The sequence below is a fragment of the Pyrus communis genome, chromosome 11 (assembly GCF_041283825.1).
Source record: "Pyrus communis isolate YQ-2024b chromosome 11, ASM4128382v1, whole genome shotgun sequence".
Classification (NCBI taxonomy): domain Eukaryota; kingdom Viridiplantae; phylum Streptophyta; class Magnoliopsida; order Rosales; family Rosaceae; genus Pyrus; species Pyrus communis.
The window spans coordinates 31,610,884-31,638,051 of NC_142575.1; the positions used below are offsets into that span (position 1 = coordinate 31,610,884).

General features: G+C 37.8%; 4 protein-coding genes across 8 annotated transcripts; 3 read left to right on the top strand and 1 right to left on the bottom strand.

The window, feature by feature from the left end:
- The first annotated feature begins 2,643 nt into the window (after nucleotides 1–2,643).
- On the top strand, nucleotides 2,644–8,886 carry LOC137742220 (autophagy-related protein 18g). 2 transcript variants are annotated; one of them, XM_068482017.2, is made up of 9 exons: nucleotides 2,644–3,240; nucleotides 3,908–4,372; nucleotides 4,507–4,944; nucleotides 5,549–5,794; nucleotides 5,881–6,720; nucleotides 6,806–6,963; nucleotides 7,186–7,316; nucleotides 7,839–8,405; nucleotides 8,516–8,886. In XM_068482017.2, exons 1-9 carry the CDS (start codon nucleotides 3,070–3,072, stop codon nucleotides 8,518–8,520), a joined length of 3,021 nt encoding a protein of 1,006 aa, XP_068338118.2. In that variant the 5' UTR covers nucleotides 2,644–3,069; the 3' UTR covers nucleotides 8,521–8,886. The 2 variants fall into 2 exon arrangements, with proteins under 2 accessions (XP_068338118.2, XP_088535269.1); XM_088679143.1 differs by lacking the exon at nucleotides 8,516–8,886 and having other exon boundaries at nucleotides 2,661–3,240; nucleotides 7,839–8,410.
- A 2,765-nt stretch (nucleotides 8,887–11,651) lies between these two features.
- Nucleotides 11,652–14,005, top strand: LOC137743438 (histidine-containing phosphotransfer protein 1). The gene is made up of 6 exons (XM_068483328.2): nucleotides 11,652–11,898; nucleotides 12,372–12,502; nucleotides 12,714–12,782; nucleotides 12,959–13,030; nucleotides 13,372–13,444; nucleotides 13,695–14,005. The coding sequence occupies exons 1-6, from the start codon at nucleotides 11,836–11,838 to the stop codon at nucleotides 13,743–13,745; spliced, it is 459 nt and encodes a 152-aa protein (XP_068339429.1). The 5' UTR covers nucleotides 11,652–11,835; the 3' UTR covers nucleotides 13,746–14,005.
- Nucleotides 14,006–17,617: 3,612 nt separating this feature from the next.
- Nucleotides 17,618–19,483, top strand: LOC137743842 (uncharacterized). The gene has a single exon (XM_068483776.2). The coding sequence runs from the start codon at nucleotides 18,017–18,019 to the stop codon at nucleotides 19,232–19,234; it is 1,218 nt and encodes a 405-aa protein (XP_068339877.2). The 5' UTR covers nucleotides 17,618–18,016; the 3' UTR covers nucleotides 19,235–19,483.
- Nucleotides 19,484–22,084: 2,601 nt separating this feature from the next.
- Nucleotides 22,085–26,713, bottom strand: LOC137741908 (LEC14B protein). 4 transcript variants are annotated; one of them, XM_088679653.1, is made up of 11 exons: nucleotides 26,304–26,692; nucleotides 25,397–25,810; nucleotides 25,041–25,160; nucleotides 24,715–24,792; nucleotides 23,940–24,119; nucleotides 23,657–23,734; nucleotides 23,325–23,500; nucleotides 22,771–22,929; nucleotides 22,644–22,675; nucleotides 22,505–22,565; nucleotides 22,085–22,426 (listed from the first exon to the last, which is right to left on the bottom strand). In XM_088679653.1, exons 2-11 carry the CDS (start codon nucleotides 25,790–25,792, stop codon nucleotides 22,423–22,425), a joined length of 1,284 nt encoding a protein of 427 aa, XP_088535779.1. In that variant the 5' UTR covers nucleotides 25,793–25,810; nucleotides 26,304–26,692; the 3' UTR covers nucleotides 22,085–22,422. The 4 variants fall into 4 exon arrangements, with proteins under 4 accessions (XP_088535779.1, XP_068337705.2, XP_068337708.2 ...); XM_068481604.2 differs by lacking the exon at nucleotides 22,644–22,675 and having other exon boundaries at nucleotides 26,304–26,713; XM_068481607.2 differs by lacking the exons at nucleotides 22,644–22,675; nucleotides 26,304–26,692 and adding an exon at nucleotides 26,107–26,131.
- Between the last annotated feature and the right edge of the window lie 455 nt (nucleotides 26,714–27,168).

Below are 27,168 nucleotides of genomic sequence, written 5' to 3' on the forward strand. Positions count from 1 at the left end.
TTTTTCTGGAAATCCTGGGAATTCCGTGATCGTGACCGTTCATCATATATCGTGCGGTCAAATTTTTGTTAGGTATTATTTATATTTAATTTTAAATTTAAAATGATTTCTGATAGCAGATATACGATAAACGAGGATTCCCAGAAAAATGATCTGGCAATGATCATTTTCCCATACCAATGGACCATACGCATCAATGATAAGATTTTTTTTTTTTTTCTTTTTAAAAGAGAAACAACTGATGACAAGTCATGATTATCCACTTCTTTTTGGATTGAGAAGACTCACAAATATATTTTAACTTTTTCTAATCACAAACCTGACTTCTACGTCGATAACGAATTAATGATAAGAGAATTTTAACAAAACGTGAACGAATGATGATAATATTTCTTCTAAAAAATATGAAATCCAATAAACGACGGGTGAAAGTTGCTCAGTCAAATCAAGTATTTGCTAAGATAGGGTAGGCTACGCTGTGGTATGAAGTGGTGCGGCGGGGCGCAGGTAGCCATAGGTGGTATCGGCAAGTTTTGTTGTGGACCCTGCTGGCACGTAACCCCAACGCCGGATGGCGTATTTCACCCAACCAAACAACTCCCCCGAATTTCTCATTACTTTGACGCTATCGTCCCTTCCCTCCGTTTCCATGCCACTTCATTATCCACTCTACACGTTTTCTTATTATTTGGTAATTTAAAGGTATATTGGTCATAAAATAATAGCTATTGTTCGGTTTCGGCGTTTCGGCCTAGAAAAAGAAAATAAAACTTGAGGTGGACAAGGTGTTTTTATTTAGAAAATTTTAACGAAAAGTTTTCGATACTGTTTATTTTAATAAAAAATCATATTTTTACATTAAAAAATCAATTATAGTACTATTTACATTACCCTTTATTTTGTCATTATCGTTAAAACTTTAAGTTTTCAAGTCTTTTACATTAGTTTTCCTTTTTATTTATTTATTTATTTTTAAAATTTTCAAAGGCTAGAAAATTATTTTTCAATATGTGTTTACCAAATACAAGAAAAAAACAATTTTTCATTCTCAAACTCAAACGGTGTGGCAGTTTTCAGGATTGTTTTTCCCCTCTGTAGGTAGAGGCTGTTGCTATAAAGGCGAGCTTGGTTTGGGCAAGAGATAGGGGTTTCCAAAACTTTCAATGTGAGAGCGACTCGCTTCAGATTGTTCAAGCGTCTATGAACCCCTCCACTGACTTATCTGACATTGGACAAGTTATGGAGGATATCAAGGAGTTGTTATCAACAATCACTGGAGCTATTTTAACCCACACTTGCCGCAAAGCAAACAACGCAACACATAGACTCGCTCTCTGGGGCCTCTCAATGAGCAACGCTCGTGATTGGGATAACCAACCCCCAACCTTAATCTCAGATTTAATTATTGAAGAGAGTGTGATGCCTTAAATGACCTTGTTGCAAACTATGTAATTACTCTTATCAATGAATCTACTATCGTTTCTTGGAAAAAAAAAACTCACACGCCCACAAACCAAACCCAACATTAGTCTCCATACGGTAATTATACGCATTCTCTAACAAACAGAAGACATTTACCCTAAGATTTTTACAACATATGATAAACTCATCGTCAATGCATCACAATATGTCACGACTTAATATTAACCAAACCTAATATATCTAGTATCCGTACGAATGAAACTTACACATCCTCTAACCAACTACAACTTGAATGATGCTAGATCAACTAGTCACACACAATCATACTTTTTAACCGAAAAATGATAACAATTTCGCCTTAGATTTCTACATAGGTTCTTTTTTCCTTTCTAGTTATTACCTATGTTACCTAAATTAGTGTTTGAATTTCGTCAATATTTCCGTGATAATATCAAAAAAGTCAGAGAAAGATGTATGGAAGGGGGTGAAGTCCCCACATCGAAGAAACTCTTAAATTTTAACCAAAATCGACAAATGTCGTCGATGTATATGTCAGCTACATCGGTTAAATATCGGAGACAGTCTTATAATTTGTATAAACCAGTATTTGGCATCGTCCTAAATTTTCATTTAAATTTCTACCGAAATCAATTGATATTGATATCAATATATTGGGCGACACACGTGCTACAATGCCCAAGACAAAGGGTTGTGATCCCGCAAGAGTGAATTAACTCCAAAAACCCGTCCTCAGTTTGGATTGTAGGCTGCAACTCGCCTACATGAAGTGAGAATCACTAATAATTGCCGGTCAGCCATTAGATACTTTTTATGAATGTCAATTAAGTATCGTAAGTAAATTGCTTCTAATTGTTCAATTATTTGATAACTAAAATCGCTCTTTGATAAATGATCACCATGAGTCAGACTCAACAGAATTTGATCAATCTTTTTATTTTTATGTCGTTAAGATGATGTACTGAACCAAAAATTTTCTTTGTAGATACAAGTTTGTATACGATATTTTAAATACCGCTTAGAATACAAAACTAAAATTTAATACGATGACCAGATCAAAACAAAAAGGTACAATGATTACGCCGGACTATCTAACAAAACGCGTTTAACTCTTAGTTAATAACCAAATCCAAACAGTAAATAACCAAAATTTACACAGTAAAAAAAAATCACTTTTACCGACTGTTATTTGATTTGCACCACAGAAGCGAGACATAACCACAACGCCCAGCGCGCACAGAAGAGAGAGAAACAAGAGAGAGAGAGGGAGAGACGATGAGAGAGAAAAAGAAGTAGAAATAAACTGAAAGCGAAAGAGAAAAAAATAAATAAAGAAAGAAAAATACGGAGTCTCTGATCATTTAGAGAGAGAAAGAGAGGAGAGAGAATATAGCTGAACACGACGAGACCACACACGCCTTGTTGAGGAGCTTTGTTGTTGGTGTAGTTGAAGTCAAAGACCTTCCTAATCGTAATCGTCAACTGTAATCAGCGGATGCTATATACTCCGATCGCCGGCGATCGGAGATGCTCATCGGCGGCGGCGGCGGCGGAGAGGATAGCTCCGGAAGCAGCGGTGGAGGCTGAAGGAAGATACGAAGTGCTAGGTGAAGGCGGTGGCGGTGGAGGATGAAGAAGAGTAAGGGGAAGAACAATGGCTTGTTGCCGAACTCGCTTAGGATTATTTCGTCGTGCCTTAAAACTGTGTCGACGAATGCCAGCACCGTCGCTTCTTCTGTTCGCTCTGCCAGTGCGTCTGTAGCTGCTTCGATTTCTGCTTCCGAGGATCAGAAGGATCAGGTGTGAAAGCGATTTCCTAATTTTGCTTCTGTTTAGTTGAATTTTTGTTTCCTATTTAAGCTTTTGAAGTGCTGATTATTCTTGTTGTAATTATTCTGGAGATTATTGTTGGATTTTAGTTTCCGGATTGTTTGTTGGAGTAGTGATTTTTTATGAAATTTTAGGGCGGGAGAGAGGTTATAGTCAATGGCAGGATTAAGTAGGTCGAATCGCTGGATTCGTGTTTGGATTTTGGCAAAAAACGAGTTGTTTTTGTTGTAGTGGTCTGAATGTTTAGTTCAGTTTATATTGCTTTACGTGAATGAGCAAACTTCTTGTCGAATTGCGTGAGTGCTTTTAAAATGACTAAAAACGCTTTTGGTGAAAATATTTTTGAAATCCTTAGTAAAACTGCAAGTGGATTCTGAAAAAGCACTTGCAGGAAGCACTTCAAGTGATTTTGGAACCTAAAAACATTTTCTCTAAAAGCACTTTTAGTCATTTTAAAAGCACTTCAAAATGAATGTTTTTACTCTAATGGTGAATGCTGTCTTCAGTTTATGTTGCTTTAAGTGAATTAGCAAACTTCTTGTTGGATTTGGTGGTTGCTATCATGTTTTTTCTTAGCGAGGTTTTGATATTACTGCATATATCCTAGACTACTTGTGAACTTCCATTGGTGAAACAGGTAACCTGGGCTGGCTTTGACAGGCTAGAGTTTAGTCAGTCTACCTTCAAGCATGTTCTCTTACTCGGTTATCAAAATGGGTTTCAAGTTTTCGATATGGAGGATGCCTCTAAGTTCAGTGAACTAGTTTCAAAGCGCGATGGCTCGGTTTCATTCTTACAGATGCAGCCCTTTCCTGCGGCTTCTGATGGTAACCAAGGGTTCAGAACCACGCATCCTTTGCTGCTGGTTGTTGCTGGAGATGACACTAATGGTGCGGGAACTGTTCATAATACTAGCTATTTGGGAGTGGCAGGCAGAGATGGTAATTTGGAGTCTCGGCCAGGGAACCCTGTTAGCTCTCCTACAGCTGTTCGGTTTTACTCTATTAGGTCCCAAGGTTATGTACATGTTCTGAGGTTTCGGTCTGCTGTGTGTATGATTAGATGCAGTCCTCGGATTGTAGCTGTGGGTCTTGCAACTCAAGTAAGCACTTGGTTACATGTGACACATAATATAGTTTGAGAAGTTTAGACTATGAGATTGAATAATTTTAAATTACACCTTCTGTATAAAGAGATTGGATGCATATTACTGACCTTCCTGACATTCGGCTGCAGATTTACTGTTTTGACGCGCTCACCCTTGAAAACAGGTTCAGTGTTCTTACCTATCCTGTTCCTCAGCTAGCAGGGCAAGGATCAAATGGGTTTAATGTTGGTTACGGCCCAATGGCTGTGGGTCCAAGGTGGTTAGCCTATGCTTCCAACAGCCCTCTAGCGTCAAACGCAAGTCGCTTAGGCCCCCAAAACCTAACTCCTTCCCCAGGAGTTAGTCCATCTACATCACCTGGCAATGGTAGTTATGTGGCTCGTTATGCAATGGAGTCTAGTAAACAGTTGGCTGCTGGAATAATTAACCTGGGTGACATGGGATGCAAAACCTTGTATAAATACTGTCAAGAGATGCTCCCTGATGGATCTAACTCTCCAATATCGTCAAATTCAGGCTGGAAAGTTAGCAGGCATGCAGGCACAGAAATGGATAATGCAGGGATGGTTAGTTCTTTACTCAGAATGAATATTTAAGCGCTGTATCTTTTCATTAACTTAATGAAATCTCACCAATGGTCTCTTGTCTAGGCTTGGAAGCTACGAAATTGGAGAATCTATTCCTCATATTGAGTCTCTCTTTGTTCTTTATCCTGGAAATGGTGTCTGAGACTCTGTTGTTGTTTGCTTTAGGATGATAATGTGCGCAAGTTTTTCTTATAACAATTCTTAACTTCATTTCATTCTTGAAATAGCCCTTGACAATACTTGATATATCTTTAGTATGATTGCTAGATTAGACTAGTTAGACGATTTCATACCGTATGATGCTATCTTTTCACCATGATACTTATCTATATTACACTCAAGGCTGACATAGAGCACAAAGCAATATCGCATCCTCATAGACTGCCTTCTTTGCCGTTACTATTTTGAATATAAACGTAAATTGAGTTGTTAATATTTTAGCCTATAAGAACTATAACCTTGAGGAAAAAGAAATGAGATATGAAACTATTACGTGTTGATTATCAGATGTTCAGGACAATTTTGTGTTATGCTTTTGAGTCAAAAGCTCTTATTCATTACTTGGTAAAATAATTTCTTGCAGGTTGTTGTCAAAGATTTTGTTACCCGAGCTGTTATATCGCAGTTTAAGGCTCATACTAGTCCAATATCTGCGCTGTGTTTCGATCCTAGTGGGACCCTTCTGGTTACTGCCTCAGTGTATGGAAATAATGTTAACGTTTTCCGGATAATGCCTTCATGCAAACGCACTGGATCAGGTGGTCAAAACTTCGATTGGAGCACTTCTCATGTGCATCTTTACAAACTGCATCGTGGAATAACATCAGCTGTTAGTATATATGAGTTTTTGAGATGTTGTGTAATCTTTGTTGTATTTTCCACCCACATTTTTCTGATTTTTTATCATTCTGACAGATGATCCAGGACATTTGCTTTAGTCATTACAGTCAGTGGGTTGCAATTGTTTCATCCAAGGGGACCTGCCATGTTTTTGTTTTATCCCCTTTTGGTGGCGATGTTGGATTTCGGCTTCTTAATAGTCACAGTGAAGAACCCTCCCTATGTCCAGTTTTATCTCTACCTTGGTGGTCTGCTTCTTCTTGCGTCATTAATCAACAATCTTTTCCACCGCCACCATCTGTTGCTCTTTCTGTGGTGAGCAGGATAAAGTACAGTAGTTTTGGATGGCTTAGCACAGCCAACAATGCCACTGCTTCAGCAACAGGGAAGGTCTTTGTGCCATCTGGTGCTGTTGCTGCAGTTTTCCATAATTCCTTATCTCAAAGTCTTCAGCACAGTAACTCAAGGACCAGTACCTTGGAACATCTATTAGTTTATACTCCATCAGGTCATGTAGTTCAACATGAACTTCAGCCAAGGATAGGGGTAGAACAGAGTCATAGTGGTCTAAGTACCCAGGCAGCCACGTCTATGCATATTCAGGACGAAGAGCTGAGAGTGAAAGTTGAACCCATTCAATGGTGGGATGTATGTAGGCGGTCAGACTGGCAGGAAAGAGAGGATAGTAGTCTTGGTACCACATTCGATAGACAAGAGGTGGCTGGCATACTTCAGAACAAATCAGGTTCTGATGGTACTCACGGAATGGAATCTCTAGATTTAAATGGTGCTGTTGGGGGGAAAAGGAGACCGGAAACTTATTCTGGGAAGGTCCATGATGGGTCCCACTGGTACCTCTCTAATGCAGAGGTGCAGATCAGTTCTTTGAGATTACCAATATGGCAAAAGTCTAAGGTAGTTCTTATTTCAAAATTCAAAGTTACATATCCAGTTAACATTCATCTCTGTTTTGGTGGTAATTTACTTTTCACTGTTCTAGATTTGTTTTTACACGATGGGCGATCCAAGAGCTGATAGTTTCACCGGTGGAGAGTTTGAAATTGAAAAGGTCCCTGTTCATGAAATTGAAATGAGACAGAAAGATTTGTTACCTGTTTTCGAGCAGTTCCATTTCATCAAATCAAGCTGGGATGACAGGTGACGACCGTTTTATCTATAGTTCCACACACATTGTTGTAACCCTATAATCTAAATAATATAAGTGGTTTGATCCTTTGAGATGCTGGCGTCTGAGCTTACCAGGCGCTGGGTAAAGATACTGTTATATTATATGTTTCATGCTTAAGCATGGTCCTGTGTGTGTTTTGTCCTTCCACAATTCTGATACTTGTTAAATTCTCCCTTCATTGTATGATTCAGAGGCCTTGCTGGTGGGAGGTATCCCAATCATACTTCACCGCCTCATCCAGCTGAAAACAAGATCTTGGAAGAGACTGTTATATGTCACTCGAAGCCTGCATCACTTAGCTCCACTGAAAGCTCAGATGGGGGTATGATACAATGATAAAAAAAAAATATGCTTCAATCAGTATTTAATATCTTTCTGTCATCCAGATGGATATAAATGAAAACTCTCTGTCCATTTTATGTTGTGGCTTCTCCATCTGTTTTAGAGAAAATTTTCCAAGTGCCTGGTGTTCAAGTGGGTACTCCACGTGTCATAAAATAAGTGGAGGAACACAGAAAAATATATCATTTCCTTCACTTGTATTATGACGTGGAGTACCGCTTGAATACCCGGTACTTGGAACATCTCCTGTTTTTGAGAGGAATAAGATCGGAGATAGCCTGCAATGGTTTTCTTAGTGCAAAAAGGACTTGATGATTATTATTCCTTGTCAAATGCTCAAATTTAATCTCTACACTTGTTTTGGTAAGGTCTTCGAGTAATATTCCAAATATATAAATCCATATGTTGAGGCTCTTACAAAATTCTTTCTTATAGCTGATGTTCTATCCTGATCATTTTAACTAATTGTGCCCACATAATTACTATTTTGGATCTCTATCAGGTTCGTCAAGAAGAATTGAGCATTTTCTTGACTTCGATCAAATAAACAATGAGAAGCCCCGCACAACAGTTTATCAGACCTTGAATGGCTCGGAAAGAAGACCCAATACAATTGTTGAGCCTTCATTAGAAAACCATATGTCTTTCAGCATTCTGTGTACTCCATCTGAACATTTTAAGAACATCGATTCTCAAATCAACGGCTGTGTCACCAACGGTTTGCCTGTGTTAGAAAGTACTTTGATTCCAGGAGGAAGAGTTTCTGCCGAAGAAGGCCTAGCATTGAAAGCAATTGGGATCAGGGAGGTCTCAGTTTTATACTCTGATCAACGTGCTTCGAGTACCGATATTGTTGCAGAGGGGGCTTCCACTTTGCAGCATCCAATAGATCTTTCACAGTTTTTCCAGGAGGAGCATTGTAACGCACTGGAGAAGAACGGATGCAATGGGTTAACTGAAGTCGTAGCCGAGGATGTTGACAGCGACAGTAGCCACTGCGAAAAGGTGAAACCCGAAAACGAGGAAGATGGTGAAATGCTTGGAGGCATGTTTGCCTTTTCTGATGAAGGTTAAAATCTAAAGCTATTGCTTCACTACATCATCGCACAAGCTAACTTTTGATTTCAATAATCTGTTTAAATGAGTTGATAGCAATGACCTCGTATTTTCTTCCGGCAGGTTGATCTATAAGTTCAAGCTGCGTGTTGCCTATTCCGACGATCAATAAAAAATGCACGACGTTAATATGTCACCAAAGCAAAGGTAACTTCTCTTCTCTCCCTCGGAATTGTACATATTGTAGATGGAAATTCAAAAGGTTTTATGGATTGTGGTAGCTGTGGGTTGACAAGGCTTTGTAGAAAGTGGATTTTGGAATTGGTATTGCTCGCGTTGAACTATTTGCCGATCCTCCTCTTATGTCCTGTACAGATAAATTTGGTATGAAACAAAGTTCTCTCCAAGTTTGTACACCTATACTTTTATTCTTCTGAAATGATGAAATGGAAACCCCAAAAAAAAATGAGAAAAGAAAATGCTATTACTTGTAATTTTTGTAAATTGCAATTTCACAGGCCGCAAAACTGAGCGCAATGACGTTATAGGATTCATACAATTGACCTCACTTAGTGAGATAAAGCTTGGTTGTTGTACTGGTTGGAATTACACAATTGTGTGTAAGGCCAATTTTGCCAAAACGGATTACACGGTTTGATTGTAAGGAAAACTAATGAAAATGGTTTGAAAACTTTGAGTTTTAACGATAAGGACAAAAGAAAGGGTAAAGTGAATAGTACTATGATTGATTTTTTGTGTGTAAAAATGTAGTTTTTCGTTAAAGTGAACAGTACTAGAAGTTTTTCGTTAAAATTTCCTTGATTGCATGGTGTGCATTCTCACAAGTTATGCTACAAGTAACCGTAAAACTCGGTCCCATTTACGGTACGACGTTTGATTGAGACTAGTAGATTTACAAATGATTTTGATTCGAAGATCTAAATATGGTTTTGCCAAACCTCTCGTTCTTAATTGATGGCGGGATGAGGTTTTGAATTCGGAACATCTTTTGACATTGGGAAGAGAAGTGCAACTAAACTATAACCTAGTTGGTTTTTATAACATTAATACGGGCGTGCATGCAACAGGCAAATGCCAAAACTTATAATGTGAACAAAATTGAGACCTAGCAACAATTGTTTTTTTAACTTGAAACTTTTCAACAACAGTAGACTAAACATCATAATATCATTAAAAATCCAACAAATAGACTAAATGACGCTAAATCGAATATTCTAACTCCCAAATACTTCATATTTTTCTTGAAGTCTATTTCCTAGTCTTTCTCTACACTCTTTGCTCGAAGCTTCTGTCTCATAGTGCATCCTTTAACTGAAGTATCTCTAGGTCTTCGATTCACTTTACTCTAATGTCCAGGTTCTTAATCCTACTATTTTTCTTGTGTCCACACATCTAACGAAGTATTCTCATCTCTCCTACTTTTTTTTTTTTTTTTTTTTTTTTTTTTTTTTTTTTTTTTTTTTTTTTGCACATGTTATTTTTTAAACACCTAATATTTGATGTCATAAAGCATCAATGACCTTATTTTATTCCCTATAAAAGTTTCCTTCCACTTTCGTTGCAAACATGCACTTCACAATTTCCTTTAAATAGTCAAATCCATAAATCCTAATATAGATTTGATTGCCTCTTCGGTGGAAGCTTTCCAAAAAGTAGTGAATCTCCAACATTGGATTTGGTCGTGGGCTTGACATTCTATCAGGTTTGGATTCTATCCGATTCATTTTATAGGAATTCTAAGAATTTTTATATTTTAGTCATTCATTATACATTATGAGGTCAGAAATTATTTGATTTTTTTTATTTAAAATTAAACATAAAATAATACCTGACGAAAACTAATCACATGATATACAATGAACGGCTAGGATATAAAAATTTTCGGAACCCTCATAAAATGAATCCGAAAAAAATCCTTTTCCTATGCCAAGTTTTTAAAATCTGTGGGCAACAATATATGACCGCTTACGTGGATTTGGATATGGATCCTCCATGGATCATGCACCGCCCCACCAACATATAGAATTTTATTGATAGGTTCAAATCCTTAATTTTAATTTGTTTGTGTTTTGGTCGAATAATTTAATTTCCTTGTACGCCTAAAAAATTGACACGTGTTCAATCAAAGCATAATGCCAAATTAGTCATGAGGACACCTCATGCGGCTTGTGTGGTGGTGGCGGCGGCCTAAAAATGGACTTGACAAAGCCGGTCGCGGACTTTTTTTAAGCAAGCAACCGGAACGTTAGGATAGGGATGTCCGTTAACGTATTTAAATTTGTTAGAACAATGTGTTTTTTTTTTTTTGCAGTCTATGTTTCTTTCATGGTTTAAATTGATAAATTCGAAAAATAGTTAGAGTGGTGTGTTTCTTTCTTTATGCACGAATTCAAACTTTTTTAATAATTTAAATTAATTTAGTGTATATTATTTTTTTCCCTAAAAAAGTAAAATTTATAGAGATACTTGTCTAAAATGATCATAATTAAATCCCAATTGAAATAGTTTTTATCGAGGCCCAATGATCACAATATCCTTAGTTTGAACGAATTCTATGTTGCTTTAATGAATATCGTACTTGTTTCAAAAAAAAAAAAAAATCCCAATTGCAGAAGTGATTAAACCACTATAGAGTGGTCCAGTAGTTGGCATGTCTTAGGTTAGATTTTTTACGCTGGTGAATCGCACGATGGTGGTCAAGAGAGGCCACTAGTTTGTCCCCTTTTGCATTTCTTTTGAATATGCATGTGTTAGTTGCAAAAGACACCTTGCGTGAACAATAGAAAAATAAATTGGTGTTGAACTTATCATTCATACGATTCGGACGTAAAACTTCACACGACTATTAGTACCATGCAATACTAGGTGGAAAAAAAATATTAAACAATTGATTATAGTTTAACATTATTTTTATACGAAAACTAATGAAATGTCTAAAAAAATTTTAGTTTTAATGTAAAAAGATAATAAAGGTAATGAATAGTATCAGAGAACGGTGAAAATATAATTTTTTTTTTGTTAAAAATAAACAATACCGAAAGTGTTTCGCTAAAATTTTATATTTTTATTTGGTAATAGACTAAGATGGCCTATATTTATAATTATTTGGGGAAATTAAATAAACATAGAGCTTATTCCGGTGACGTTGACAAAAATCTTCCCTCCGTGGCAGTGGCAGGTCATTCTGTCAATCAGTCAGTTACTCTGTATTTTGTCGCCAAAGACGTTTTTATTCGAAACGTTTGCTTTCAATAAAAAAAGAAAGAGCCTTTCCATTTCAATTTCCACACATTTATAACTCCTTTTTTCTCCTGTATACAGATTATATAAGATATGCCCGCTTCCGCATTATCGTTCCCAAGTTGTCTGCCGAGTCAAAAACTCGCCCGCTGTGCAGGTAGGAACTGAGCGAGAAGGCGGCCATGGACGCCGTGACTCAGTGGCAGGAGCAGTGGTTCGACTACACTCAGTATCTGCGCCGAGAGGTTTTTCTGATTTTTTCCCTTTTCTCCATTGATGTTTTAGTTTATCTCTACTGGGTTTTCTCTGCTGAATTCTGTTTGTTTCCATGGAAATTTTTTGGGTTTTCTCTGCTGGCCTCTGTTTGTTTCCATGGAAAATTTTCTGGGGTTTCTCTGCTGGTATCTGTTTGTTTGCGTGGAAAGTTTTCTGGGTTTTCTCTGTTGGCAACTGTTTGTTTTCAGTGGAAAAGTTTTATGGGTTTTGTTAATTTCACCATAAAACTTAAAAAGTTAGGAACTTTCAGATTACTTTGATTAAAAAAGGAACTTTCAGATTATAAGGAAGAAATGTTTGTAGAAATTGCTGGATGCCAGAATTAGTTTCCCAGAAGTACTTCCATTTGTGGTTCAAAACTGGAATTCTTTTTCACTTTGTTTTTGAATTTTGGGCCGTTGAAGTAATTTTGCTTTGTGGGGTTTTTGGTGGTGGTGAAAAGGGATTCTTGGACGATCAATTTGCTCAGCTAAAGAAGCTGCAGGATGAAAACAGCCCAGATTTTGTAGTTGAAGTTGTTTCTCTTTTCTTTCAAGATTCTGAGAAGCTTCTCAACAATATGGCCAGGGCTCTGTGAGTTCTCTTGTCTTAACTCTGAGTGATATTCTTTGATTTGCTTCGCTTTTGGACAAATTTTGTGGTGGTAGATGTGTGAAAACAGAACCGAGCGCAATGGCGTTCTAGGATTCATATAGCCGACCCCACTTAGTGTGAAAAGGCATGTTGTTGTTGTTGGTAGCTGTGTGAAAACAATGTTAATTTGGGTTTCGTTTATTTTTTGTAGGGAACAGAACGTTGTAAATTTCAAACAGGTAGATGTCTATGTTCATCAATTCAAGGGTAGCAGTGCCTGGTAATTCCAACCTCTTTTCTTTACTTATTTGATTGTCAATTCTCTGTGTCACTTGAATGCCTAACTTGCTGTGAACGGCTGTTCGTATCGTTCTTATATATATGGTACGCTAATTTTTTGTACTTAGTTGTTTTTTTTGAGTTTTCTAATTGGAAATTGATTTCGTCGGTTTGCAGGATAGGTGCATTGAGACTTAAAAATGCATGCATCAACTTCAGAAATTTTTGTGAGGCCCGGAACCTTGAAGGGTAAGTGTTTTTGCTTCGTGGTGATGTTTTCAGTGATTGATTTATATTACACCAGCAATCGGAAATTTGTCAATGTATATGCTCTTCCTTCCGTTAACACTATAATATTAATCACAATTCGGACTAGAAATTTGTAAGCCGGTTATTTCATTGACAGAAAATCATAGTTTAACTAAAATAATGTTTAAAAAATTCTGAACATCCCCACTATGATTCAAGAGAAGTTGGTATCTTATGTTCGACTTATATTTCATTTGTGTTTGTACTCAACTCTCGCGATGAAGAAAGGGTTTGTAGCAGGGCAGTTGTACCTAATTGTGACTCAATAATGTTTGGTGTAGGTGTTTGAGATGTTTGCAACAACTGCAGCAAGAAAGCTCTGCACTGAAGAACAAGCTCGAAACTTTATTTAGCGTAAGTACATGAAAATTTTACTAGGCAGCTTGCATTTTCCGGGATTGATTATCTAAAGGAATTACTTGGCATAACCCCTGCTTGTGAGCTCGGGGATATAACTTATGTTCTGTCCTTGACATATTCATTGCTTTGGATCCTCCAAAGCATCCTCGGACTGCTACCACGAACAATCTCAGTTTGGATTTCACATTAGCTTCTTTGCCATTATCTCGTCCATTCATTGACTTTGCCCCTTCGGTTTCTGTAGTTGGAGCAACAGATTGTGGCTGCGGGCGGGTCAATTCCTACGATGGAGTAAATCCTACAATGGAATCCACTGCTATGAAATCTGTCAAGAAATATGGATATCAGAGTTTTTCGAAGTCCTTTAGCGTGAACGATTTTACTTTGATGTAGTGAAAATTTTCGTGTTTTCCGCCTAGCACCTTTGTAACGAGGTAGCGTAATAACTTTCTTGGAGGTATGTAATGTAAGGCTCTCTTTTGAAACCCTTCATCGGACGCAACAATGTATCATCTTTCTTGTTAATTTGGTAGTGAGGAAGCTTTTATCGTTGAACTTGGCAAAGCTCATATGATCCAGTTTGGTTAAAATGCTCCCCCACAGCCCACTATTTCACCAAAACTTGGATCAGAAGATTGATTTTTCTCTATAATTTTTTGGGCCTGTTGGATCATAAGATTAAGAACCAGAAAAGTGCTTTTCTTGAAAGTTGTTTTTGTCCCTCAAAGGTGAAAGTTAAGCCACAATTTTTTCTACAAATAATACCTATGGATTGAGATCCACACCGGATCTTTGTGTCCAGACCCTGCTCTTACTCACTTCACAAAAATTCAAAAAACTTGAAACGTCCAAATCTCTCAATTTGTGGGATTCGGGCATAGAGATCTAGGGTGGATTTGATTCCCCTCAAAGGCTACCGGTTAGAGCATGTTTTTTGTCATCCTTCAAGTATTTGTTAGCTTCTATGACCAGAAACAAATGAACCCATAAATGCTTAAAAATCTTGAGAGTGGACAAAAACCCTATTATCATGTACATTGTAGTATTTGTTTCTCTCCTTGCTCTAGAGACCGCATACGTCGCACTCGACAACTTACCTCACACAAAAAAATCTTTTGTTATCAAGGATAATAATCTTCTGTTTTGAGCACTCATCGACGACTTAAATATCTCATCAATTGTATTAACTTGCTTCAGGCGATAAAATATGTTGCAACCGAGGCATAATTATTTTATGATTACAACACTCATAAACAACAAGAGATATCTCCAATGGTAGGACAGATTAATTCCCTTCTAACGCACATCTCGCCTCCTAGTATCAAGAAAGAGGAAGCTCATTTTGTGTAGAAGGTGGTGTGGCTGGATGAAAATGACCTGTTACTGAAGTTAAATAAATGTGGAGGCAAAAAGATTGCAAGCTCTATCAAGTATGGCAAATGTACCATATCCAAAAACCAAGAGGAGGAATGTGGGGGTGTTTTAGTTGTTGGAGTGGTTATGTCATCTGTGAGAGAAATTTTTCATATGTCGAGAACATGATTTGGTATGTCAAGTGTCATAAAATAATTGGTTGAAATTTTTTTTCCAAGTTTTCAACAATTGTACTATTATGCTTGGTGTATCGGACCTTGTTCTTGGCACATACAGAAAAATCTCTCCATCTGTGGGGCGTCATTGCATATGCCAGATGGGGTTGCTAGCTTTGCTTTCTTGCTCCTGCTCAACATTACCTACCAAATTTATGCTTCCATAATAATACCATCCACATTGGTACATATTTGTACACACCCACGCTATTTGCTCATGTAATTTTGTGAACATCGATTGTTTTCGACTCACTGCAAATTATAGTTTGACAAGTTTGTACTTTGTAATCATTATTTTCATTAGCAAATTATCAAAGATATTATTTTTTAGAAAACTACAACAATGCATTAAAGATGCGTACAAGATAATAATCTCTCATAAGAATAAATGACTTTTTATACACGTAAAGTGTCGAGCGTTGTTATATATTCCATCTTGTAATAATTTAAAGTAATCACCCAATATGATTTTTTATTTCTTGGTAAACGTTTTTACTCCAGCCAGGCAGTTTGTGAAACCAAGTAAGGACCAAAAGGACGGAGGAGTGGACAAGAAGTTAGTAACTTTTGTTTTACCATCTTTCGTTGGATACTCCAATACTCCCAACATCCAACGAAATGGCGAGCAAGTTTCAAGAATGAATGCCATTTTTCTACGCGCTAAAGAGACTCACTCAAAGTGAGACTCTTTTTATGAACGTTCTGTCACCTCACATTTTAACGCCAATTTATATATCAACATTATAAAATATTATGCTAAAAACGTGAGGTGACAGAGAGTCTATGAAAATTTTCATTTTTAAGAGTCTTCCTAGCATTTCTCCTTTTAAATTTGTTATAATTTCTTTGTACAATTGAATTGAGAGGTGAAGGCAATTATGCAACTTCATAAAAGATTTTGGTAGGATATTAATTAATTGAAAAGAGTGGGTGTTGAGAGCAATTCTAACAAATTAGCTAAGAATTTAAAGTTTTGAAGAACATTTGACAGCCTACATAAATAGAAAAGTAACAAAAAAATTAATAGAAAGTGTAAGTTCTGCCCATACCACCGTAATAAACTCTTGTTAGTGGAGAGAGATTTCAATGTGCCGAGAATAAGTTCGATACATCAAGTATCGTAACACAAGTGGTTGAACACAAAAAAAAAAGTTTTTAAGCATCTGTATTATGATACTTAGTGTACTAGGTTGTGTTCCGAAAATTTCTCCTTATTATTGTGGAACTTTGATCTTTTTTGAGCTTTTATGTACACTCCAAAATCCAAAATCAAATCTAAGTATTCATTAGTGAAAGTTTTTTCTTTCCCAAAACACTTCCCCAAGTGGAAAAACCTCAATTATATTTTATGAGCAATTTTTTGGTAGTTTAACTGTAATTTCTAACATCATCTTCAAAGGAGATGCCAAATATGCTAAATAGGATTGAAAGACATTTAGGTGTTCTCCAATGAATATGTCATATATGATGTGGCATGTGAGTCATTTGACTCCTTGTTTTCTATCTACCTTTCTTTTTACAGCAAATAAAGAAGGAATCAAATATATTTAATTGAATTTTTCAATTTGATACATTAGCGATCAAATAAAATTTTGACATATTATATTTGACATCTCTTTTGAATATGCTCTAACGACATATTTACTTATTTCAGAATTGTCGTGAATTAGAAAAAGTAAAAAAATTAAAGACATAATAATGGAGTATAAGTCGATATAACTACCCCAAATCAATCTGCCTACGAATTAAAATATGATTCAACCAAAAAAAAAAAATTAGATTATCGATTATGACACGCCACATACCTATTCATTTCCTAGTAAAAACGCATGAAAGTATTATAAACAAAAAGTAAATTACAATATTCTCCTTTGTGAGTGGGAATCCAAGCCCTACAAACGACAAGTAGTACCCTTTTCTTGTATGTAGAAGGACCAAACCCTGCTGACAATTAGCGGAAAAGGATCCTTGCCTGGGAATTCTAGAAATTTCGTGATTGTGATTATTTATCGTATATCTTACGGTCAGAAATTATTTCAAAATTTAAAATTAAATATAAATAATACCTAATGAAAATTGATCGCATGATATGGGATGAACAGTCACGATGGCGGAATTCTTAAGATCCCTAGAAAAAAGATCCAGCGATCATTTTTCAGCCTCCCAAGTTCCACGTTGGATAAAAAATCTCATGTTAAATGAAGCTGGATCCTCTTTACGAGGATTAGGGAATCCATAAATCGTGTACATTAATCGTACATCGTACGATCAGAAATTATTTTAAATATTTTTATTTAAAATTAAATACAAACAGTACTTGATTAAAACTGATCGCATTATATACGATAAACAGACATAATTTACAAACCTCAAGACTCTCACCAAAAGGGTTCAGTGAGGATCATGTTGGATGTTAAACCGCAATGTCACGTGATCCCCGCCTCCATAGTGCGCCAAACTGGATCCCGAACCTGAGGCCCGCCTTCCACGTAGGCTCGGACAGCCGTTTAACCCCGAATCCAACGCCCAATAAAGAAAGAAAAACAGTAACATTAATAATAATAAAAATAAAAATAAAAACAAAAATAAAAATTGAATAACTCCTTCAGTGGCTCTGTTTACAGTATAGCAGCAGAGTGAGTGAATGCGTCTTCTCTGAGAAGCCAAAACCCCAAAAATAATCAGAAAAAAGCAGAAATCTTTGGATGAAATCTGAGCTCGAGTAGAATTACAATACAAGATTCAATCGATTGCCTTCTTCTCCAAGCCACCATCTTTTTTTTTCTGGATGCTTAATGTTTCCCACCATTAAAGTTATCACCTCTCTGTGATTTCCCCTTTCCCACGAGAAATCTGTAGCCTCCTCTCACGGAAAAGCGCTTTTCTTCCCCACCAGAAGCACTTTCTTCCTCCCCGCTATAAAACCATACCGCCAAATCCATTTCTTTCACTCACAGAGTGTCAGAGCTTGCTTCCAATGGCAGAAAAGCAGAGGAGTAATGGGTTTGTGTGCATTGTGTTCTTCCTCTGTTTGATTCAATGGAATCCCATTCCCATTCCTGTCGCCGTCGCCATTCTCGACCCGGTTGATTTCCTGGCTCTGCAATCGATTCGGAAGTCGCTGGAAGACATGCCGGGATCAAATTACTTCTCCTCCTGGGACTTCACCTCCGACCCCTGCAACTTCGCCGGCGTCTACTGCGACTCCGACAAGGTTATTTCCCTCAATCTCGGAGACCCAAGAGCCGGTGCGCCGGGTCTGACGGGTCGGCTCGACCCGGCAATCGGCAGGCTTTCTGCACTCGCCGAGCTATCAATCGTTCCGGGTCGGATCTTCGGCGCTCTACCCCAGTCAATCTCCCAGCTGAAGAGCCTCCGGTTCCTCGCCGTCAGCCGCAACTTCATCTCCGGTCAGATTCCGGCCAGTCTGGGCCAGCTCAGCAACCTCAGAACGCTCGACCTCAGCTACAACCTCTTCGCCGGAGCAATCCCCACCTCCGTCGCATCCCTCCCGGAGCTCTCCAACCTGATGCTCTGCCACAACCGCCTCTCTGGTTCTCTCCCTCCGTTCACCTCCCAAACCCTGACCCGGCTCGACTTAAAGCACAACGACCTCTCCGGTTCGCTCGCTCCCGACTCCCTCCCTCCATCTCTCCAATACCTCTCTCTCTCCTGGAACCGGCTCTCCGGTCCGGTCGACCGACTCCTGAACCGGCTCGACCAGCTCAACTACCTCGACCTTAGCATGAACCAGTTCACTGGTACGATTCCTGGTCGGATCTTCACGTTCCCAATCACAAACCTCCAACTGCAGAGAAACTTGTTTTCGGGTCGGATCCAACCGGAGAATCAAGTTTCAATCGCTACCGTTGATCTCAGCTACAATCGGCTATCCGGTGAAATCTCGCCGTTGTTCTCGACCGTACAGAGCCTCTACTTGAACAACAACCGGTTCATGGGTCAGGTTCCGGGTAGCTTCGTGGACCGGCTACTGGCGGCGAACATTCAGATACTGTATTTACAGCACAACTTTCTGACGGGGATTCAGATCAATCCGACGGCTGAGATTCCGGTGAGCAGCTCGCTGTGTCTGCAGTATAATTGCATGGTCCCGCCAGTACAGACGCCGTGCCCGCTCAAGGCTGGGAACCAGAAGACTCGGCCGATGGCGCAGTGTAACGAGTGGAGAGGGTAAATTAGGAAATTCGGATGGGGTTTATTTTTTATTTATTTTTCGTAAAAGGAGAATTAATATTTTGTTACATTTTGTGGGCTGGGGGTTATTTTAGGATTCATTTATTTATTTTGGGGTGCAATATGAATAATGAAAAGATTGTGGATAGTCAGAAATAGTGTAACTATGTAGGGGAAATTCATGCTCCACTATTTTGTTATTAAATATAAAGAATTTTTTGGTATGAACATGAATATTTCGTGGTGTGTAGAGACTGTGCATCGATAGACAAATCGTTAAACTGAAGTTTTTTTGGAATAAAGTGAAGGTTGTGTGCTGCTAGACAAATCGTTACGTGCAGTTGCTCGGTTTGAGTTCTGAATGATTAGGCTATCTCCAACCGAAGGATCCAGATGACCAGAGGGTCGAAAAACGCCTGAAAACCGTCTCCAATCGAGGGCTAGGCCAGAAGGCTGTGAAATCTGAGAGGGCCCCACAGAATCGGAGAGGGCTAGAGGGCTGGCCAGAAAATAGAGCAATCCTGTCGGTTATAACCGACAGGATTGCTTAAATTTTTTTTTTAATACAATGGCTAGTCAGCTAGCCATTGTATTCAAATATATATATTTTTTTTTTGGTTTTTTGGGCCAATTTTTTTTTTTAATTCTTAAAAATTCTAATTTTTTTCCCCTATAAATACCTAAACCATTCATTAAATTTAAGTTCTAATTTTTTTTGGTTTTTTTGGGCCAGTTATCGTTGTAGTTTTTAAATTTAAGTTGTTGAATTTGAATTTAAGTTGTTGTAGTTTTTAAATTTAAATAATAAATTATGTTTGGCCCTATGACCTTTTGGCCCTCGGTTGGAGACGGTTTTTTGTGACAAGGCTAAAACGAGTCGTATGATCCTTTGGCCCTCGGTTGGAAACGGAGGCAAATATAGCTCTATACTGTTCATTAAAATATTAATATCTTGGAAGGCCAGAAAGTTAAAACGAACCCTCTTGCTAACCATCGGTTGGAGATGACCTTAATTTTTAGAATTAATAAATTGCTAAATGACAAAGTTGATGAGAACGAAAAATTGGGTTGGGAGATTGACGAAATTGGGTAATATTATGCAAACCTCATGTCCCAACCTTGATCACAAAGCCCTCCCTAAGTTTGTTTTACAAACGTCGAGATGTGACGGTCACATTGAAATTTTTTCGAGTTATGATTGTTTTGATGAGCAGCCTCCTCTTCATTTGCTTTCTTTCTGATAGAAGAAGATAGAGAAGCACAGAAGCACTGCGTGTGGGGTGCTTCTGCTTTTCAGCTTTTGCCATGCACGGGCTTCAGACCAAATTACACTCTTCATGATTGGAGCCAGCTGCATGGTTAGTTGCAAGAAATGTGAAGCAACATTACATTATTCATCATGCACTTGCTTCAACAGCCGCTCATTATTTCACACTTTGGGAACCTGATGCTTTATTCACTCCATCATATAACAATGGTTTATCTTACGCTGCAATCAGATAGTCGACAGCTAGCACTTTAATCTTCACGTCGAATCTGTATGATACTTGTATTGCATATTGCATATATGCAATTCAATATAAAATATAAGACGACTTGTTTTTAACACTTATAATGGTGGGTGGTGATAGAGAAAGACATGGCCCTTTCCGGAGATATATATATATCTCTTCCTATGACATTCATCACGTGATCAGTTCTACAGGATAATATATTATTTTTTCATGTACGGTGTTGATGAGTGGGCTCTATACACGACTTAGCCACATGATTAGTGCTATAAGAACAGGTAGAAAAAAAGAAAAAGAAGAGAAATATCTAGTTTTATGCAAGAATCTCGTGGCAATCGTGGATATAGGCTCACAAGTCGCAAAATGAACACCTTAAAATAGTAGAACAAGGGAATATTTAGTTCAACCTAGAGAGTCTAGTTGTATTTTTCCTCTTGAAAGCTATATAATATTGCCCTTCTTTCTTATGTAAGCCATGGGAGAGGACATATGAAGGTAGCTGGGATTAGGTGGGAGTTGGATCGACAAAAACTACAGAGAGGAGAGAGGGAGAGAGGGAGCACATGAAAGGAGAAGAACAAAGCTAGCAGGCAACACAAGCTACAACAAGGTAATGACACTTCAACTAAAAGAAAAAGAAAACCAATTGACTCATTTGTTGTCTCTTCTTCTTGGTCTCTAGGGTTTTGGTTACCACGTCTTTTGCCACACTGCAGGTCAAACTAACCCAATTTCTTTAGTCCCTAGTCCCTACACGCAAGACGTCACGGTGACAATATAATAGACGAATCACACCTTAACATGTATTTTAAAGTTTTCCTATAAAAATGAAGAGAAACTTCAGTAGGGGCGTCACGTGATCAGATATGCAAGACAAGTTACTAAGAAGTTGTCACGTCAACACGAACGAGACCGGATTAACCATAATGTACAGAGTTTCTGAGTGAGAGTGAAACCAAGAAAGGGGTCCACTTTCCCTATTAAGGTTTTTCCCCTAAACATATTTGACCGACTTAAAATACGGTTTAACATAAATTTTTAGTTGCATGAAAATTCTTAAATTACTTGAATTTTATTTTCTATTGCTATTGTTTCTCGTGTTCGCAGTAGTTTACGTATTTGACTTCCCGAGATTTATTTCTATAACACCGTTGATAGCGGTGTGAGTTCAATAGATTTAGCAACTTGGGCTCCAATTGAACTCAAATTTCCGGCTCATTGAATGAATTTGGTTTCGAGTTACAAGAATCAAACTCAAAATTTCCGGTCCACTGCAACCATGTGATCGAAATTCTGGGAGCACTCGAAAGTAACCAAACGAAAAAACAAGAACGAGTACAAATAGGAATGGTTTGGAAGATCGATATATCATAGTTAGCACGTACATGGCTATTTATTTATGTAAAACTGAATTTGGTGAATGCAATTATTAATGCACGCATCCACTGCACATACATTCACCGGATCGTGTGAAACTCCGTTCAGTTTGTTCAAGAAAAATGTCTCCTCCAGACTCTCTTTCGGGGGAAAGGCGCCGGCGCTTCTTCATTCCCGGGGAATTCCCATTTAACAACTTCCCCGTCCCAAGAAGAGCTTACAAGCATCGGGTAATAGGGGTGCCAGCTACAATCTCTTACAGGTGCTTTATGATGCTTGAGTGTTGCAACTTGGGCTCCAGTCACCTACAGAGATTTACCCGAAATTTACCCTAAACTACGGAATGAAATCCTAGCAGAGAGAATAAAATGTACAGCACATACCAAATCATATATATAAACGTAAGAGTTATGAGACCCCGTGTAGATGTACTTCTGACCGGTGCTGCAAATTTAGGGTAGATGAAATATGTCAACAGTCTCGAACAATTGACAGTACTGCAAATGGGTAAGAAACTTGTACCGAAATTTAATTGAGTCGAAAGCAGTTGAACACTACATTTGAACATAAAAAAAACTTCACTAGGATCTGAAAACAGAGTCTAGACCTCTAGAGAAATATGAACAAAAAAATTATTACTAACGCTTACCTATATGCCGGAGAAAAGTAGCAGCGAATAAGCGTGCGCAAGACTGAATGTCCTCTATACGTAGCTACTGATTGATCAGAGGGGTGTTTCATACCTTTTGCCTGAGATGGGTAGTCCATCCATCTGTAATCCCACTCAGAAATCCTAAGCCCTGGAGTGCTGGAACAAATTGAAGGATTGTTATTCTCTAGCAGTAGCAAAATAACTGGAAATTTCAAGCGACCAAACTTTCATGGCCCAAATAAAATAATTTAGAGTTATACAACGAAGCCCTTCCAAACTATCCTGATCTTGAATGAAAAGATGATATTTTGATGTTTATAACAGGATTAATATCAGCGTTCACTTTTTTTTTGGATAAACGATAGGACAATCTACACTAAACTATGGGGAAGGGGATTCAAACATGGGACCTCAAATGCATGCGCGAATGCTCTTAACCGAGCTACAAGCCACTTGCAATATCATAGTGTTCACCGACCATGATTAAATAGTAGAAACATTAAATTCATAAGATTCCAAGGGAACCATGGGAAGCTAGGATGTTAACATACCGAGTGGGACTAGAAGACATTTTCCTGATATCCCAAAGTTTAATGGTCTGATCTTTACCATTCGAAATGAAATAACGACCATCTCCCTTGCTGTCAATGAATGCAATACCTTCTAGGTGTCCTGTCAAGACTCCTGCTGGCTTCCCTGTGGTTTGAAGGCAACGTCTGTCCCACACCTGCACAAAGCCACACCTTATATGAGTTTCCAGATGCATCTCATGTGAATCAAATAATGACAGAAATTTTACCTAACAGAGAGTATCATCACTCTCAGACGTAGTTATGGACAACGGGAAACTCAAAACTAGAAGTAACATGGACGACAAGTTTACCTTACAGAGAGTATCATCACTCCCAGAATAAATAAGATGGCCACTTTCATCGGCAAAGCATACAGTGTTCACATCATACTGCAAAATAAAGCACCATTTAAATTTCCAACCTCTAAGGTTCCACTCTCATTCAAAGAGCAGTCACCACATTACACTTCAGTATTCTTCAATATGACAAGGAAAACAGTAAAAGAAAACGACAATATTGAAGAATAAGGACAATCAATAGATGAAATAAAAAACAAAAAGATAGAATCATTAAAGCGTTCAGAAATGCTTATACCGAGTGTGCCGGAATCCGAAGGGAGAGCTTATTGGCTTCAAGATCATAAACATATATAGAATCATCACTACTTCCAGCAACAAGTTCATGCCCATCTGTTGAGAATTTTATGGAGAAAATACCAAATGAGTACCCTCCATCATCATCACCAGAGGAAAAATCCAAACCCTCGTGGATTTCCTGCATATAAAATCATTCTCTGAATGTCAGCAAACTTATTGTCAAAGCAAAACTAAATCCCAGTTTCAGAAGAAATTTTGCAAACCCAATATCTACAATTTATCATTTGCTTTCCTGTAAAGAGATGGAATCTCAAGTAATATCATATAAAGCAATGAAGACTGATATTTTTCTCGCTGAGTTCAGAAGATATTCACCATTACTTACTTTATTTCCTTCATTCTCTAGTCTAGGATATGTTGATTCCGCTGAAAACAACACCATTATCCTATTTATTTCATTATATGTTTCCTTTTCTCCTATCCGAAATAAGATGACTATGTAAGTACGACAATCATCCAATCATATGGTTATGTGACCAAGTGATTTCTGTATCAATACAGGTATACTTTTCGCAAGCCCTGGAAGCCTAGGATCCTTGACCTAAAGCTGCAAGAAATTAAAACACTCACCATTTATATATTAGTTATTTTATTCAAAATGACCAGCATCTTCCCTGAGTGTTTCTAACAAGTAGAACTGTAGAAGACAAGAAAATTGTTGAAAATGCAAACTCTAGAAAATTCGAAAAACATAAGAGAGCACATTTGTATACCGTTATATTTGCATGAGACTCCGTTTCAGAAGATCCCACATCTACCATATGAACAATAGGGGACATACTCGCATAAACCTGAAATTGCGGAACACAAATTAAATAAAGATTAGATTTTTGAGAGACATTGCTATGTAGACCTCTGGGTGTTTTGAGAGATTATTAATAGTTTCCTATTTCCATACATTTAGTGCTTGATATGCATATATAGTACTTTGATATCCTTCCTTACACCATTATTTCATTAATCATGATTTCTAGGTTCATATCGAAGGCCAAGGGACTAATTTTTCATGAAATTAAGATAACAATATACAGGGCCTCACAAGATGGCGTTGATCCGGGGAAAGAGATGTATCAGTGACAGTCCACCGCATACTTTTCACATGGATGTTCTTCTGGACTTTCCACCCTCTATCCACATTGTATATTCTAATATGGCTATCCTGCAACGAACATTTGAACAATAACTAAAAGTCAAGCCCATCGTATCATCGACAACCCCTGTATTTGAAATTTACATATTTCCAAGTTCAAAAATCTTTCAGCTTCGTAACTGAAGAAACAATGCCACTATCTTTTGATTTCTTTTCAATTGGTAGATGAACTCAATAAAGAATAGAGGTCATCTTGTTCTCAATTTGCCAACTTTAGTATCGAGTGTGAGCAATAAACATGTTACCTGAAACCCAGCAATGAAAAGAGATCCATTTGCCGAAAACTGAGATACATAAGCTCGGCTAGACATTCGGTCGACAAGCCAAGGACCATTGACCGGCAAATATCTACTTAGAACATGGCAACGATCTGCGGATGAGAACCTTCCCCCTCTTCCCGAATAATTACCCTCCCGACCAGCCAGCATCCTGACCGTCGACATGGGTAAGTCCTGCCTTCTAGGTCCAATTCGGGTAAGCCGCTCATTGGGATTTGATCTCACCTTTGTGAGCTGGGCTACTTCATGCTCTAGATTATGCAATGGTTTGTTGGGATGGAGGGCAGCATTTCCATGATCAAAATGGTCAGATTCTAGTGTCAATCTACTGAGTGAATATCCCATCTCATCAAATTCATCCATCAACTGCGGCCGCGGCGCCTGTAACAACATTATCATACATCTTCAATCATTAAAAACAACAAATGTATGTAACATAAAAACAGCTAATGTCAATCCTGCAAATTTAAGCCACAACAAAAAAAAAAAAAAAAAAAAAAAAAAAAAACATTACAAACAATTACAACGTAGCTGAACCTTAAAAATGCTTCCCAATCATGTCACAATCCCACAAATTTAAGCCATAAAAAAACAGCAAAAGTAACATAAGAACAACCAAGTTACTAGATTTTCCATTCCATCAACAACATATGTCCTAAATATTTTCTATCATGCACCTCAAGCTGCTAACTTTTTTGGGAAATTCTGCAAATACAAGAACAAGCTCCCAACCCAACAACCTTAAATTCAACAACACTGTCATCCTCGGACTACAAATTAAACTAAATGGTTTTCGAGGATTAAGAAGTAAGAACCAATTGCCAGTAAAGAAAATCAAAGGAACAAAAGAGAGGAGAGAGAAACTCTTGCTTACCTCTTTTGGGTGGAAAGAGTGATGAACTGGGTACAAAGATGGGGACTTTATGTTGGGTTTTTGGTCAAGCAAGCAGAGGGTTCATTGAATTTGGAGGTGGATTAATGCATAATCAGGATTAATAGCATCAGTAGTACAGATTATTACCACATAACGTATGGATTAATGGAGTTTGTGAAATAATTGGATTCATGGATGGAGATTGGAGACTTCCTTCGGAGTTGGGTTTGGTCGATTAGGATGACACTGACTGCAGAACTCACCGCCTCCTTCGCCTCCGCAGAGTCGCTGACGGAATGACGGCCCACGTGGCCGCCTCAGATGCTTTCATTCATTCTTTTTCATTTCTTTTTCTCTTTTTGTGAGATCTTTTGTAGCTTTGCGGGCCTTGGTGGCCATGTGCCTATCCCATCTTATGGTTGGAAATGTACAGACTTATTAAAATATGGAAGAATATCAATATCGTTTGTATTTCACGGAAATTATAAAAATTTGTAACAGAGTGTTTATATCAACTTATTCAGATTTAGTTAAAATTAAAATAAAAATTCTCAAAAAAAATTCGGAAGTTTGAAATTTACCATTGATTTCTAAAAAATCTCTTTAATGAATCGATAAATATCGTCTATATTCATTGATTTTTCTATCCCTTGCCGATATAAGACCAAATTTGCATTTCATCCCCTTTTCTTATTGATTATTCGAATATTTCAATGGAAATATCAATATTTTCATGAATATTTAAACATTGATCCTATCATCTTTCAGACTTTTTTAAACTCTAATATCGGCATGTCATGTTATTATAAGTGTGACTATGGAAAGGGAGGGATCCTCTCCGGATCACTTTCCCCAAATTCATCAA